General features: G+C 37.2%; 1 protein-coding gene across 6 annotated transcripts in view; it reads right to left on the minus strand.

The window, feature by feature from the left end:
- Window positions 1-16265, minus strand: part of ADAMTS6 (ADAM metallopeptidase with thrombospondin type 1 motif 6) — a 134716-nt gene that overhangs the window by 33392 nt on the left and 85059 nt on the right. For all 6 annotated transcript variants that reach the window (XM_034440984.3, XM_087885727.1, XM_034440983.3 and 3 more), the window contains 3 exons: window positions 10086-10231; window positions 5960-6023; window positions 492-594 (listed from right to left, as the gene is read on the minus strand). In XM_034440984.3, coding sequence (XP_034296875.1) covers window positions 492-594; window positions 5960-6023; window positions 10086-10231 — 313 coding nt within the window. The remainder of the gene's footprint in view (window positions 1-491; window positions 595-5959; window positions 6024-10085; window positions 10232-16265) is intronic.

Genomic DNA, 16265 nt, shown 5'->3' on the forward strand with positions numbered 1-16265 from the left:
TGACTTATGCTGAGCTCTCCAAAAAATTTATTTCACTTAGAAAATTATCTGCATGCATAATTCAGTCCTATGTGAAGTTCAGCAAGAGTGGCCTTTGCCTCTCCAACGCCATCAAATCTAACATTGCACAATCAGATATGACCATCTGCAATAGGACAGTTTAGGGTTATGCAGTACTTCAGAAATAATTTGGAAAAAGAACTTCAAACAACATGGGGGGATGTTAATGGAACATGACACATGCCTTCAACTCTTTAAAGCAACTTCATCTTTTCTGATATCAAATGATTACCCTCTGAAATTGCTATACAATCCAAGGAAAAGGAACAACTATTTTAAAGATCTGCAGACAAATTCTATGCTCTAAAGCCCATAAAGGCCTGGTGCATATATCCATATTTTCAAGGTCCTCTTAGGAGAAATTAATATCCTGCCTTCCCTGGGCAGGACCTACAGCCTGATCATAGCTAAGATTACAAAACTTCACATACCTCCTGTATATGGTTTCCAGTTGTAATATTTTCCTCGAAATGGCATATTATCAAAATCTGCACACTGTTTTTCTCGAAAATCACGGGCTCCAAGAGGACATGGCTAAATAAAAACAAAAATGAAAAAGTGATGAATTTGAAATTTCAATATACACATGAAGTGCATTTTTAATTAAATATGAAACAGTTATCATAGATGCAAACTATAGTATCAGCCTCTTTAAGCAGACTGAATGTCTTGCAAGCAATCACTAAGTTATAAAATCAGTGTTGTAATCAATGTTTCATTTTAAATTAGGTTATGGTTTCACATAATCTTTTTTACAAATTACCCTAAAATATCAAATGAACATATTACTTTAAAAATACGGACAAGTCATTAGGAACTCAGGATCTCTTTGTAAAAACACATGTAAAATGTTATACCTTTCATCCGTTATGCATGTATCCTGCATAAACGAAAGCCACGTAGAATTCAGTGGGTTTACTCAATAGAAATAGTAACAAATCGCATGTTTATTTCATATAAGGAAAGTACTGTATATAGTAAGTATGGACTAATCCATATATGAATATCTATAGAAATTCAGCAAAAGTTTCTACTTGTATGAATAACTTTGTTAATGTGAAATCTACTAAATTGGTTTACCGAGGAGCTGAGGGAGTTGAAGCGCCGGAAAAGACGCCTAGAGAGTAGTTGGAGGGCCAGTCTTCTTGAATCTGACCGGACACTAGTAAGATCCCACATTAGGAATTACTTAGTGGCGATAAAAGCAGCGAAATGTAGTTATTTTGCTGCTCTTATTGCGTCATCAGATAATCGCCCGGCCGCCCTCTTTAGGGTGACCCGCTCCCTGCTCCACCAGGAAGCGCGGGAGGACCCCTTGGAGGGTAGAGCCGAGGATTTTGTTCAGTATCTGTATGACAAAATCACTCAGATTCGGGAAGATTTGGACTCCGACTGGGTAGTCTCAGGGGGAGAGACAGGGGCAGGTCTTGAGAATGTTATCTGGGATGAGTTTGATCCTGTGACCCCTGAGGACGTGGACAGGATTCTGGGTAGACTGAACGCGACCACTTGTTTATTGGACCCGTGTCCTTCCTGGTTAGTACTGGCTTCCCGGGAAGTGACACGAGGCTGGCTCCAGGGGATTATAAACGCTTCGCTGAGTGAGGGTGACTTTCCCGCCGCCTTGAAAGAGGCGGTGGTGAGGCCTCTCCTCAAGAAGCCTTCCCTGGACCCGGCAATGTTGGTAAATTATCGTCCGGTCTCCAATCTTCGCTTTGTTGCGAAGGTTGTTGAGAGTGTGGTCGCGCAACAGCTCCCCCAGCACCTGGATGAAACGACGTATCTGGATCCGTTCCAGTCGGGCTTCAGGCCCGGGTACAGCACGGAAACGGCATTGGTCGCGTTGGTTGATGATCTCTGGAGGGCTCGGGACAGGGGGTGCTCCTCTGTCCTGGTCCTGTTAGATCTCTCAGCGGCTTTTGATACCATCGACCATGGTATCATGCTGCACCGGTTGGAAGAGTTGGGGGTGGGAGGCACTGTGTTGCGGTGGTTCTCCTCCTTTCTCTCTGACCGGTCGCAGTCTGTGTTGACAGGGGGACAGAGGTCGACCCCGAGGCCCCTCATATGTGGGGTGCCGCAAGGGTCGGTCCTCTCGCCTCTCCTGTTCAACATTTATGTGAAGCCGCTGGGCGAGATCATCCGTGGTTTCGGGGTGGAGTACCATCAGTACGCTGACGACACCCAGCTGTACATCTCCACCCCGGATCACCCCAACGATGCCCTTGAAGTGATGTCCCGGTGCCTGGAGGCCGTACGGATCTGGATGGGGAGGAACAGGCTCAGGCTCAACCCATCCAAGACTGAGTGGCTGTGGTTTCCGACGTCCCGATATAGTCAGTTGACGCCATCACTGACTATTGGGGGCGAATCATTGGCCCCCACGGAGAGGGCTCGCAACTTGGGCGTCCTCCTGGACTCACGGCTGTCTTTAGAAGAGCACTTGACGGCCGTGACCGGGAGGATTTTTCATCAGGTTCGCCTGATTCGCCAGTTGCGTCCCTTTCTGGATCGGGACTCTTTACGCACGGTCACTCATGCCCTTGTCACCTCCCGCCTGGACTATTGCAACGCTCTCTACATGGGGCTCCCCTTGAGGAGCACCCGGAGGCTCCAACTGGCGCAGAGTGCGGCCGCGCGGGTGGTAATGGGAGCGACATGGCGTTCCCATGTAACACCTCTCCTGCGCGAGCTGCACTGGCTCCCGGTGGTCTTCCGGGTGCGCTTCAAGGTTTTGGTTACCACCTTTAAAGCGCTCCATGGCTTAGGACCCGGGTACTTGCGGGACCGCCTACTACCACCAATAGCCTCCCACCGGCCGGTACGCTCCCATAGAGAGGGGCTCCTCCGGGTGCCGTCAGCCAAACAATGCCGACTGGCGGCCCCCAGGGGGAGAGCCTTCTCTGTGGGGGCACCTACTATCTGGAACGAGCTCCCCCCAGAGATACGGAGGATCCCGGATCTGCGCACCTTCCGCCGCGCCTTAAAGACCTTACTATTTCACCAGGCCGGCCTGGCCTAATTTTCCCCCTCTTTTATAAAAGATTTTTAAAATTTTAAATATTTTTTAGTATTTATATATTCAATTTTAAATTGGTTTTAAAAGTTTGGGGTTTTAAAATTGTCGGGGCCAAAATTATTTAATTTGATTTTATTCTATTTTTTAAATTTTGTATTGTATGTGTTTTTATTGTTTGGCTGTGCACCGCCCTGAGTCCTTCGGGAGTAGGGCGGTATAGAAATCTAATAAATAAAAAATAAATAAATAAATAAATCTAAACATATCAAGAAAAAAAGCTACATTAAATTTGAGCAGCAATACAAGTTCTTCAAATAATCTGATATTGTGAATTGATTTAGTGATCAATATATGTGATAGAGTATTGATATTATATTGACTTGGCTCCAACAACAAGCTGCTCTGCTCTTCTCAGTTGAAAAACTTTATCAATTTCCCATCTCAGGGTTACATATATGACAGTTGGACCACTTGAGGGAGATAGGAAAACTGTCATTTGCTTATTGATAGCATTTTAGCTCAAATTTCTGTTATGTTTCATAAAGTTTTTTTTTCTTAATTAAACTCTGACGCAGCCCAAAAACTAATTGCTAGGAACTGGAAGAAAGCCCTTAACTGCAACTGAATATTTTTCCATCTGACAGATATCACGTTTTCTGTTTTAATAAATGATTCTGCTTCTCTCAGTTTTAGTAACGTATATGTAATCCATCAAAAGGGCAAATAAAAAAATCTACACAATAGGATTTATTTACATGAAGCACCAAAATGAAAAGAGTGAAAGGAGGGAGAAACAAAATTACTTTGCTTTTGAAGTAAATATGCAATCAACATGATTCTGTTTATGAATAAATAATTAGAATTTTAGGAAGTAATGTTTTTTAAATTACAAAAGTAACAATGAATGCTGATGCAGGGCAAATTTATTTCAAGCAAATCATTTCAGTTTAGTACACACAATAAGCTAAGTATAAGAGTTTGATAATAAGTTAGGTGGCTATATAAATATTTAAAATAAAATAAATAAGCAAATCTCTTGGTCTTCATAATGTCCTTAATAAATCCTGAAAAAACCCTTTTGAATTTTACTAAATTTCAATAATATAATCAATTGATATAGTTTTAATTACTACTAACTTATAATACAATTTAAGTTACTAAAAAAATTAACATTCTGTTCATGTACTAATCCAAAAGATGAATGCACATCAAAAGTAAAAATAAAACATTTTTTAAAAATAATTATTAAAACATTTATTTATTTGTTTGTTTGTTTATTAAATTTATTTGCCCCCTATCTTATTTTGAAGTGACTCAGGATGGCTTACAGTATTAAAAGCTTTAAAATCATAAAAGTTAAATATCTGTAAGGCAATAAAAATAGAAATTACAACCAAAAATATAATTATAGTTAAAAGATGAGAAGAGAGGGAGCAGGGTGCGCAGGGGTGGAGATGGGATTGCCTTCTAATTCACTAACCTCCTCCAGTGTGATGTTCTCCCATTGAGGTCCCAAGCCATCTGTCAAAGCTAGGTCTTCAAGCCCTTATCAGAAGGGTAGAAGCTGATCTCATCTTAAGGGGTAAGATATTCCAAAGAGCAGGAGACATAACAGAGAAGGCCCTTCGCCTGGGCTCTGCCATCCAGAATTCCTTGACTAATGGAGCCCACAGAATGCCTAATCTGTTGGTGTGGATGGGGAGGGCCAGTCTCAGTGGGCTGAGATGATTCTTTACATAACCTGGACCCATGCCATGCAGGGCTTTAAACACCTTGAATTGTACCTGGAAGCAAACTGGCAGCCAGTGCATCTTGTGGAGCAGTGGTGTAACTGCCTGTGCCACTGCACTCTGTACCAGTTGAAACCTCCAAATGCTCTTCAAGGGTAGCCCTATGTTGACTTGCAATAGTCCAGACATGAGATGACCAAGACTTGAATAACTGAGCACAGGGACTCCCAATCAAAGAAAGGCTGCAACTGTGCAAAAACTCTCCTAGCTGCAACTGATAGTACATGATAGGATATGATACGATATGATATCGGAAATATATTTATATACTAAAATATTTTTCTCACAATAATAGGGTATAGAAATATTTATTTAAAATAGACTCAAAATTTTACCATAAAATTATTTGCAGCAACTTATATTCTAAGTTTACCAAAAAAACTCAGTAAAAATATCAATACTTTAAGAATGACTTTAATATCTAATATATATATACAATGAAATGCAAGACACATTTAAGTCTAAGGTTTATTGATACATTTTACAAAATAAATGTAACTTTGAATTTTTATACATATCAAATATATAATATAATTATATAATTTACTATTATTCATGATTTACATCTTTTACTGAGAATAACTATTCTCAATATCTTCTTGTTAGATCCAGTTTTCAGTATTGATATGTACATGTTGAGTTCTATAATGCCATTTATGTTGTATAAACGGAAGTGCTATGACTCTGTGGTTAGAACGGAGGCTTGACAATTGGCAAGATGGAGTTCAAAACCCGGGTGCCAGGTTGAGCTCCCATTATTTGCCCCAGCTCCTGCCCACCTAGCAGTTCAAAAGCACATAAAAATGTGAGTAGATAAATAGGTAGCACTTCGATGGGAACCCACTGGGGGATGAGAGAGGGAGTCCCCATTGGGTCCCCAGGGCAATGGTGATGTCACTGGCTAATATCTCTCAAACCAGAAGTGCTTTGGTGGCTGCTTCTGGGTCCCATCAGCTGCCAAACATCTACTGATTCCAATGCAGCAGATTACCGTTTTTTTGTAAATCACCATATGCTAAATAAATAACAGAATTCTGATCAATATACAGGTACATTTGATTAGATTTCAAGTTAATTTTGATCTACTCACATCAATGTTACAAGAGCGATATCGTTTCCTTTCTCCAAGGCAATATTTTCCTCCACCAGAAGGTCTGGAAGAAATCATTCGAATTTTATGAATATATATATATATAATATTTTTCAAGAACTTCAGACTGGAGCACTATTAATTTAGATGGCAAAAATATTCATAAATGATTTTAAAATTAAAATCTTTTGTTCAATATTTGTTTCTGGGTTTATCATTATTTTAAAAATGTGGAAATACTTATTTTTCTTCTAGTTAGTTAATTATAAACATCTGAATTCAGCACCAGTAAAAGTCTGTAACATTGACAAAGAAATATAATTTATAATGTTTCATTTCAACAAGTTATTTCATTTAGACCCATTTACTTGCTACCCCAGGAAATGTTTAAAATGAATATTTTTTTAAAAAAATATTATTTTCTATTATTAAACAACACTACTATTAAAATAAATAAGAGGTTATGTGTGTGAGCTCAATGCCTTATACAATGATATTGCAGTCTCTGAAGACTTCAGTTGTATATTAAGAAGAAAGATGCATTTTATTTAAAAAGATGATTTGCAAATACATTCTGACTGGGTATGGTACACTGAATATAACTCCTAACTCTTAGGCTATGGGCATTAGTAAGTGGCTTTGAATAGTTCTACACTGTTGCAATGCTTGGGAGACAGAGATAAGAGCCACAGTCAGGACAATGGCCAGATAAGTGGCAGCATAGGCAACAGAAGGCATGTGTCAGAAGAGAGCTGCCCTAGTTTCTTGGACTGTAAAGGTAATGGGGGACACTTGCAAGATTCAGTTAATGTAACCTTGCAACAACGTAGAGCACACTTCTGGCTGTGCTTCTTGTCTAGACTACTGGAAAGGCTGATAGAGAAGGTATGTTTCTTCCTTCCCTGCCAGCTACACACAAAGTCAATGGAGAAACAAGCAGGATGTCAGAATTTTCAGTCAGATGAGGTCTTCCCTTAATGACTCACTTAATGACAGTACTTGGGGCTTGCCAAAACTGCTGTTGCTAAACAATACAATTATGTGATATTGTGATTTAGGACTGAATCACTTAGCGATAGAAATTCTGATCCCAATTAACATCATTAATCAAGGACTACCTGTATTCTAGGACAGTGGCCCCCAACCTTTTTGATACCAGGGACCAGTTTCAGGAGAAAACATTTTTTCCTAATTTTATAACATTTTATTAGATTATAGAATAAAATACAAAAATAGTAGGACACAGTGGGGGAGAGGGGAAAGAAAAGTGAGGAGGGGAGAGGGAAAAGAAAAAAAGGCATTGACTTCCAACTCCCTCTGTTGCAGTAGAATAAAGCATTAACATTGAACCTCAACTTTTTACTTTTCCATAATAGTATAAACTAGCCATTTCTATAATAATGAATCTATCTAATCAGTAAAACCCAAAATCAAAGTTTCAACTGACAAACGCATGTAAGACACACAATATTTGTATATTTATTGTCAATATAAATACCGTATTTTCCGGCGTATAAGACAACGTTTTAACACATGAAAGTCTTCTCAAAAGTCGGGGGTCGTCTTATACGCCGGGTGTCGTTCTCCTGTAACCAGGCAGACCAGCCCGAAAGACTCTGAGGAGCCTTAAATGATTCTGGCGATCCAAGCTCTGACGATCCCAGCTGAGTTGCCTGCTAATCAGGCAACTCAGCTGGGATCGCCAGAGCCATGTAAAAGGAAAAAAGTTTTCCCCCTCCAGCTTGCTTACCTTAGCTGCTAGTCGCAACGCTTGCCTTGTTTCGCTTGCCTGAATCCATTCCATCAGCAAGCCACTCCCTGCCTGCAATCAAGCAGGCAGGGAGTTGTGGACTTCAACTCCCAGAATTCCTCAGCCAGCAAAACAAAGCTGGCTGAGGAATTCTGGGAGTTGAAGTCTACAAGTCTTAAAGTTGCCAAGGTTGGAGACCCCTGTTCTATTGAGTAAGTGTTTTTCCCCTTTGGGAGCTTTAAAAAAAATAGTTAATTGGGTTTGTTTTTTAGTTGTTCTTTTTTAGACCTAGCCATTTAAAGTTTAGGAAGTTTTAAATTTAGCTTTCATATAAAAATAAAATAATATTTGTGCAGCTTTCTGAGATTTAATGTGTTTCTGTAGTGTTTCATTCTAACTACACAAACACACAAAATCTCACAAAGCTGTATGTGGAATTTTGTGTGTGTAAAGTGTGAAAGTTGTTTTTTGGGGCTTTTTGTGGCTGTGTGACGTTCCTGCTTGTTGTAGGGGCCATTTTGGGTCTAGCACAGCTGCTTTTACATTGTGGGTGAGCCAGTTGATGTTTTTTAATTTTTATTTGGTGTGCGTTGGAAGAGGGGTAGTCTTATACGGCAAGTATAGCCCAAACCCTATATTTTAACAGGAAAAGTCGGGGGTCGTCTTATACGCCCAGTCGTCTTATACGCCGGAAAATATGGTAGTCTATCCATATAAAATATTTTTTAAAGTTTCATCCTTTTTAAATTCTCCTTTTCAGCTTTTTGTGCTCTGTAACCTCCTGGTCTGAGTTAAATTGCCAAAGGTCTACTATGTTTCACTTTTTATAATTACCAGTCAAGTGTGGTATGGAGAAACATTGGAATTACTGTAATATTTGTATTATGTAATTATAAATTCTGGGCATAACCAGAATTTCCCAATTATTGCAATTAATGGAATTTAACAACACAGTTTGCAAAATAGTTTCCCTTATTGACATCAATCTAGAAATGACTATAAAAGATGTGAGTAAAAGAAACACGTTATATAAATTAGCTCAGTAAGTAAAATTGTTTCACATAACATTTTGGCTAGTTTTTGAGGAATCACAGAAAATATGGAGACAAAACTTTTTAATGAAATGATAAGAATAAAACAGCAGATGTAAAATTAAGGTTGGAGAATAGCAAAGGGGATGAAGCAGTGGTGAAATCCTACCGGTTTGCACTGGTTCGGGCAAACCGGTAGTGAGAAAAGCTACCGGTTCAGTGAACCGGTAGTAAAAAAAAGCTACTGGTTGGTCCGAACCGGTATTTCCAACGATCATCTGTGCTGCGCAATTTATATTCGCTAGAAAGCAGGAAATCCTGCTTTCTAGCTAATCTAAATAGTGCGGCACAGTTTTTCCCCCCCTCACTGTTCTACTTACCTTGTTAAGTGTCCTTTTCCCATGCGAAGCATACATTTGGCATGCACTGCATATGCGTGCTTGCGCAAAATGCATTTGGTGCACACTGTGCATGCACATGCAGCATGCATTTGGTGTGCACTGTGCATGCACGCCCATGAAGTGTGGGTTTGGCACATAACGCACATGCACGGGCAGCAAACCAGTGGCAACCCGCAGAGGATTTCACTACTGGGATATACTGGATATATACAAGAAACAAAAATGCATGAAGACAGCAGGCTTTGCACACAGTTATGTAAAATTCAATAAATAATTATAAATCCAGTCTGTCTATTGGTGCTGGCCTCATTTAGGCCAGCACCAATTCCCATACTAATAAAAGGTAAGAAAAAGGTTTGTCAAACACTGTATTTATCTTTTTATTCTTTTGAAGTCAATAGAAAGTTTGAAATTAAGTAAGTATTCTGTTTTATCAGAAGGATAACTCTCTAGAAATTGAATAGAATGGGATCAAATTTGGTATGGCAGGAGAAGCTAGGAGTTCAGAAATCAGCCAGAAATCAGCCAGGGGTCTAAAGAAGCCTCTTGGATGAAAAGCAAAATGTTTTCGAAGAAAAAAAACGAAGAAAATCCAATTGCCATTTAGATAATCCAGATTTCTCCAATGCTTTGCAATGGGACAGGCTTTTGCAATGGGACTGGCTTCGGTAATGTTCGGTAATTCGGTAATATTTGAGAGGTCTATATTAAAAAGAATTAATTAACTCTGAGATAAAAAAAAATGGAGGAAGAAATTATGTTAAGTATAACATGTAAACATTTGAAAGTATGTAGTATTTTTCTAAGTAGTTGATATGGGTTTTTGTTTTAAAGGTAGAGTGATATAGCACAGAAGCATTTTGACAAATGACACATGAATCCACATTTAAAATCATTTCCAAATATGTCTTTTTTGCTGGCGATGGCTTACTTTAGCTACTTACGCTGGACTGTCACAGTGCCTTATGGACGATGAGACTCCTCCCCCGCAGGTCCTACTGCATTCTCCCCATATTGACCAGGGACCCCAACCTCCATCTATGCTCTGGGGCCAAGTGCCAAAAGGAACACACTCTCCCTGATAACACCACTGAAAAGATTTCATAAAAAACCAAAGAATTAGCTTTTGACTAATATTCAAGACAGTAATATATATATGACCAACATTAGGCATCAACATTCATTGCACTGCTAACATATATAAGCTTTATTTGATTTAACCCTGTTTAGTTATGGGTGCAGGAAAATGTTATTTGTTTTTATTTTTCACCAAAACCGAATCATAAAGTCCTAACGTACGTAAAAATTTCATAAGCTAGCATTTGTCATTTCATTAACTATCTCTTACTATCTCTTGTTAAAATAAACTGCAACAGATTTAAAATATTATTTAAACATTAAGGATCATTCTAAGAGTGTTTAAACACATCTGTATTAGGGCTGCATTATTTAACAGAACAACAAAGAAAATATTTCAGTTAGGAATTTTTGTAAGCGCTCTTGGCTATCGGTTCTCCATTAAAAAAAAACAAATGCCATACTGAAATAGAAGTGATGGAAGATAAACTTGAAGAACTATTTCATTAACACTTATTTTGGTAACATAAGAAAAATAATGCCAAGGCACTAGAAGCAATCCAAAGCACTAGAAGCAATCCAAATCTTTATACACACTAACTGGCCAAATTTTCACAGTGTAAATGATTATCTGGAGTGAAATATTAAAACAAACATCATCAAAGTTTTAAATCTGATTTTTGTTATTAAATTAAATTATGAGACATTAGGAAATATATTACTTAAACTAAATGATTTATTTATTCACGTATTAAGCAAAATAATAAAGTCCTAATTTAAGACAAAAATCTACCTGTTTTATTTTGCTTAATAAAATTAAAGGAACACATGCAAAAAAATAAACACATTTTTTTCCTATGAAAACAGTGTTTTTTCATTGTGTATCATACATATATGCATAGATAGATCACACAATTCACCTTTTGAATAATTTATAAGCATAAAAAAGAAGAAAACAGTAAAATAAGTGCATTAGACAAGAAAAGGAAATGTAGGTGACTCTAATGCCATTCACTGTATCTTGCCATATATTTTTGCAAACCATTTTTGCCACATATATACATCATGTAATGATATTATACAGTGTATTATAGTGTCATTATAATGAACAAAGAAGAAAGGGAGAAATCCCAAATGCCAGTAAAAAAGTTTTATTTGCCTGATACATTTTGAAAAATGCATTTTCTCCGAAGTACCTATACAAATATCATTAATACAAAAAGGACACTAAAATGATTGGTAGCAAACATAAAATATTTATAAATAGAAAATTCTCATGTATATTTTTAAAAATTCATCTATATCTAAAACAAGCAGATTACAGTATTTGTAAAAATTATGTTAGGTTACAGAAATAATATATTAAAGGTAGAGAATCAGTAAGATTATTCTTACATTCAAGATGCTGATATCATTCAAAAAGCAGATATCCTGGAAACTTTTCATGACCCTGAGCCATCTAGTGCTTTAAAGTGATAATCGAATTGCACTTTCTAGTGCTTGGAGCCAAGAGAGAAGCAAGAATACCAGAGATCATGATAAGGGATTGATGAATTTAGTCTTGATTTTCATATCATATCTCAATTGTTCCAAGATTAAAAAAAAACTAGTTCCAATATGTGGCATCCTATATATGCAGGGCCCAAACCTTTGGGTAATCCTGGCTGTTATGGTAGTCATAAATTCTTGTTCTGCCTCCTCATCTAGGGATGGTAAATTGTAATCTCCAAGTGCCACAACACTTGGGAACTCCAACAAGAGTTCTGCTATGAGGTGCAGAAAACCCAGTAAGGGATACAGCTGTGCAGCAGGCACAATCTCAGCTTATTTTACACATATAAACCCTCAGATCCAGTTATCTGTGAAACCGTCCCACTGCCAGCTGCAGGGTCTTGCACATGCCAATCACTATTCTGCCATCTTTATTGTGGGACTGAGGCTTACAGAATGCCTACTCTTAAAAGAGCACATTTCTCTTTAGTGAGGATTGACATATTTATCTTTTATTATTTTTTATTAGAGTCTGCCCATTCTCTACATTCACAATATCCTTTTGAAATTTGTCTCTTCTATATTATTGGTTACTCTTTTTTATTATTTGTATCTTTCATAATAATTCCTTGTATTTCTTAATATACTAAGCCATTAATGAAAAATATTGAAGAATACTAGAATCTGATCTGCAGCATTCCAATTGATACCTTATTCAGTGTTGATGAGGAAATGTTGAAGAGTATAATTAAAACTAGATGTAGACCCTCTCAAATCAATATAACATTTTCCATATATCTAACGTTTGATAAAATGTCCTCAAATACTTTGTCAATTGGGTTCCTGAAATTAAAATAGGTCTACAGCATTTCCACAACCTACTAAAGATGGAAAAATGAAATAAAGTTAGTATTTCAAAATCTGATCTTAATGCATTCATGTTGACTTTGTATTAATATTAAAAGTTCTCCAACATGGTAACAGATGGGTCACCTTATGTTATGATCCAGAAACTTCTGAGATGTCAGATTACAATGACTGATCAATCATTTCCCCCTTTTTTTCTTCTTTTTTTTCAAATATTGGAACAATACTTGCTTTGCCTTCCTTTCATTGGCTGACAATTGAAAAGTTTTCAGGGTTCATCATTATTTGCAACTATGATTCAATAGTAATCAAAGACTAGTCCAAATCATTAGGCTACAATTTGCTCTGCGGCTGAATAAGCAGAGAATGCTGATTAAAACCACAAGTACAATCTCATATCCAAAGCAAAAGTAAAATTGTCATACTATGGCATGTGCTGAATAATATTTGGCTAACATACTATGGTTGCTTTGGCTGAGAGGGAGCAAGTGTCACAGAAGAGGGAAACAAATTACACATTTAACAATATTTCTGAAGTACGAAATAAGGTATCAAGAAACCGCTAAATAATGCCAGTCCAAATCTTTAGATCAAGTAATATACTCTCCTTTGTAAATAATGCATCAAATCAACCCATTTTAAAAAGATGTACATTTCAATCAAATGAGCACCATAATAATTTAGAAGTACAGGGGGGGAAATCGTCAAATATCTATATATACACACTGCCCATTCTTAATCCTCTGATTAATCCTTAATAGTTGTTTCTTTTCTCCTTATAATTATGTAATGTGAGAACATCCAGTGCTCTTTGATTCCCTGAAGGGTGATAAGGATTAGTGTATACTTAGTTCTACTCTCTAGTCTCAGGACTATCACTAATTGAAGATGAATGTATTTTTTTCCAAATAGATCTTGATTTTGCTAAAGTGAGTTTAAACTGTCTGGTTCACAAGCATGGTCAAATGCTTAGTATCTTTATTAAGCAATTTGAATTTAACTCAAGACAAATAAAGCAAGAATAATCAGAAAGTTGTGGGATTCTGGGATGGAATTAGCTATCTCCAAATGACTCATATTTAAGCAACTGGCTCTAAAGTAAATGGAAATGTGTCATAGGATGTATAGAATAATGAGGTAACTCAGATTGCTCTTTTGTTAGTTGAATTAAGTCAGAAAAATATATACAATGTTAGAACAGAAGATGTATTCATTTCTTATACTATTGCAATTAATCTTTTTTTCTTTAATAAATAAGTTACAACTTATCTGCTTTAATTTTTTTCAACTTTGAGAGAAGTATCTAGTGCTCCAGTCTCTGTCCTGGGTCCCTGTGCTGTACAACATTATCAACAACTTGAATGAAAGAGTTGAGGGAACACTTAAACATTTTGCAGATTACACAAAGTTGGGAGAGTGGCTAACACTTTAGATGAAAGAGAAAAGATTCATACAAGTCCAGACAGACTTAAATGACTATGATGAAATTTAAATCTCCAGGGGAAATGTAAACTTCTGCATTTTTGTAGGAAAAATGTAAGTCACAAGTATAAGATGAGATAAGCCAGGTTTGGCAGTATTTCATATGAAAGGATCTGGGTTTCCTTGTTAATCACAAGTTAAACATGAGCCAGTACTATGATGCAACCAGTAAAAAGACAAGTGATATCTGGGGGGTCATTAATAAGAGAACAGAATTTAGATCATAGGAAATAATTGTTCTACTCTAGTCTACCCTGCACAGACTCCATTTGGAATACTGTGTCCAGTTAAGCCTATCTTCCATCATGATCTGTTAAACAACTCGTTTTATGAAAAGAGGAGTTGAATTTAATCTGACATAATTTGCTCATGACAAATTTATGTTTGCTCTTGTTAACTGTTGCATTCCTATCCAAGTGCTTATAAATATGCTGCTTAATGATCTGTTCGGGGACCTTGCTCAACTTTCCCAAGTTGTTGTCCTTCTCTTTTTTGAAGATAGGATAATATTTGCTTTCCTTCAATCCTCTGGGATTTTGCCAGTTCGCCAGGAATTTTCAAAGATTAGCCTTGGTGATTAACAATAATCTCCATTAGTTTCTTCAGTAACCTATTCATTCAAATTAGCTAAGTAATCTTTTACCTTTTCCTTGTCTATCCTGAGCTGCAGCTCTTCCTTCCATTAGGGGCACAATGATGGCCAGCTAAGGCTTCCTTTCTCTTCTGAGAGAAAACAGATGTAGAATATAAGTTAAGACATTCTGCCTTACTGCCATCACTGTTACTAGTTCACTCTTGCTACTGTATAGACTTTCTCCCTTTTCTTTTATTCCTGACATATCTGAAAAGTGTTTTTTGTTTTTCTGGGCATTTCTCACAAGCTTCAGCTCTTTCCTCATTAGGCTTTTTATCACAATCTACAATTTCTGGCAATTGCTTTGTATCATTTTTCTGGCTATAATGCCTACCTTCATTTCCTATATATATCCTTGTTTCCTTTTATCATTTTAGAAAGTTCTGTGTATATCTCCATTGTTCTCTTTAAATATACTCCATTTTTTCCTTTTAGTACGAATTGTTTGAAGTGCACCATCAATATCTTGTTTTGCTCTTCTGAATCTAAATACATAGCTGCTCCCCTATATATTATGGATAACATGGTCACTTTGTCCCAAGGTTCAAGGCACCCTCACTTTTTCAACCATTTCCTCCCAGTCAATAAGGATTAGGTTATTTCTTCCATCTTCAGAGGAAATTTCAAATGAAATTGTCAACAATATTTTCAAAGTTTTCTCACAGTGTCATTTATTCCCATGTACATCTTTAGAAAGTATGGGTAACTGGAGAATAACATACTACCTGCAGTGTCATACCAGATCTGTGTATTGTAGTCTCAAACTGTCTGAGCAGGGAATAACATGTCACAACATATTTTTCCCAAAGTGGTTCTTGGTTTGTTTGATCCATTGGGGCCCATATATTTTCCATCTTGTTCCATGAAGCCAGAATTTGTGGGACATGCTCAGGTAGTTATGAACTGTCTCGAAGAGCAGTAGCTGAATATCAATAGTTGAATTCCAGTATTATCAAATGCCTTTGGAACTTGCTTCTTTGGGCTATAGTGTACTTCCACCAATCTTCTTTTTTATGCTTTCTGGTATTTTCCTTCTCTGCCTTTCCTGAGGAGTTTAACACCTCCTGTCCAAGAATTTTTCACTTTCCATGCTGTGTTTCAATTAAAAATTAATTAAGACCTTTTACTTTCTCCTCTAGTAAGGACACAAGTTTGTACTTCCAGAATATGTTATCCTGGGATTTCTTCAAGCAGTACATACCTTGAAGAATCATCACTAACCCTCCTTTGCTTTCTGTGTTGATTGGTAATTGGCAATTCCTTGAATAATTCCACATAAAATTCCCCAGTTTGCTAATTCAGGGATCTTCCTCTCTGAGGAACTGGTTTCCTTATATGTCCTCTGAAATGTCTTCAACTAGGTCAGCAGCAAATTATCTCCAGTCATACATAGCCAGCAGCAGCAGTCAGTCAGCCATTGTAAAGAAAAAGGAAGATGCATATATACAAGCCCCTTTTGCCTAGGCAATGGAGCCTAGATATGTCCATCAAGTTCATATTCCTTGCTCAATAGAGTAGTCTCTATTTCTTTGGTTCTTCAATTTTCTTTTTCCCCTTCCCCTCTTTCCTTTGT

The sequence above is a fragment of the Pantherophis guttatus genome, chromosome 2 (assembly GCF_059756535.1).
Source record: "Pantherophis guttatus breed Tessera chromosome 2, ASM5975653v1, whole genome shotgun sequence".
In the NCBI taxonomy this organism is placed as follows: Eukaryota; Metazoa; Chordata; class Lepidosauria; order Squamata; family Colubridae; genus Pantherophis; species Pantherophis guttatus.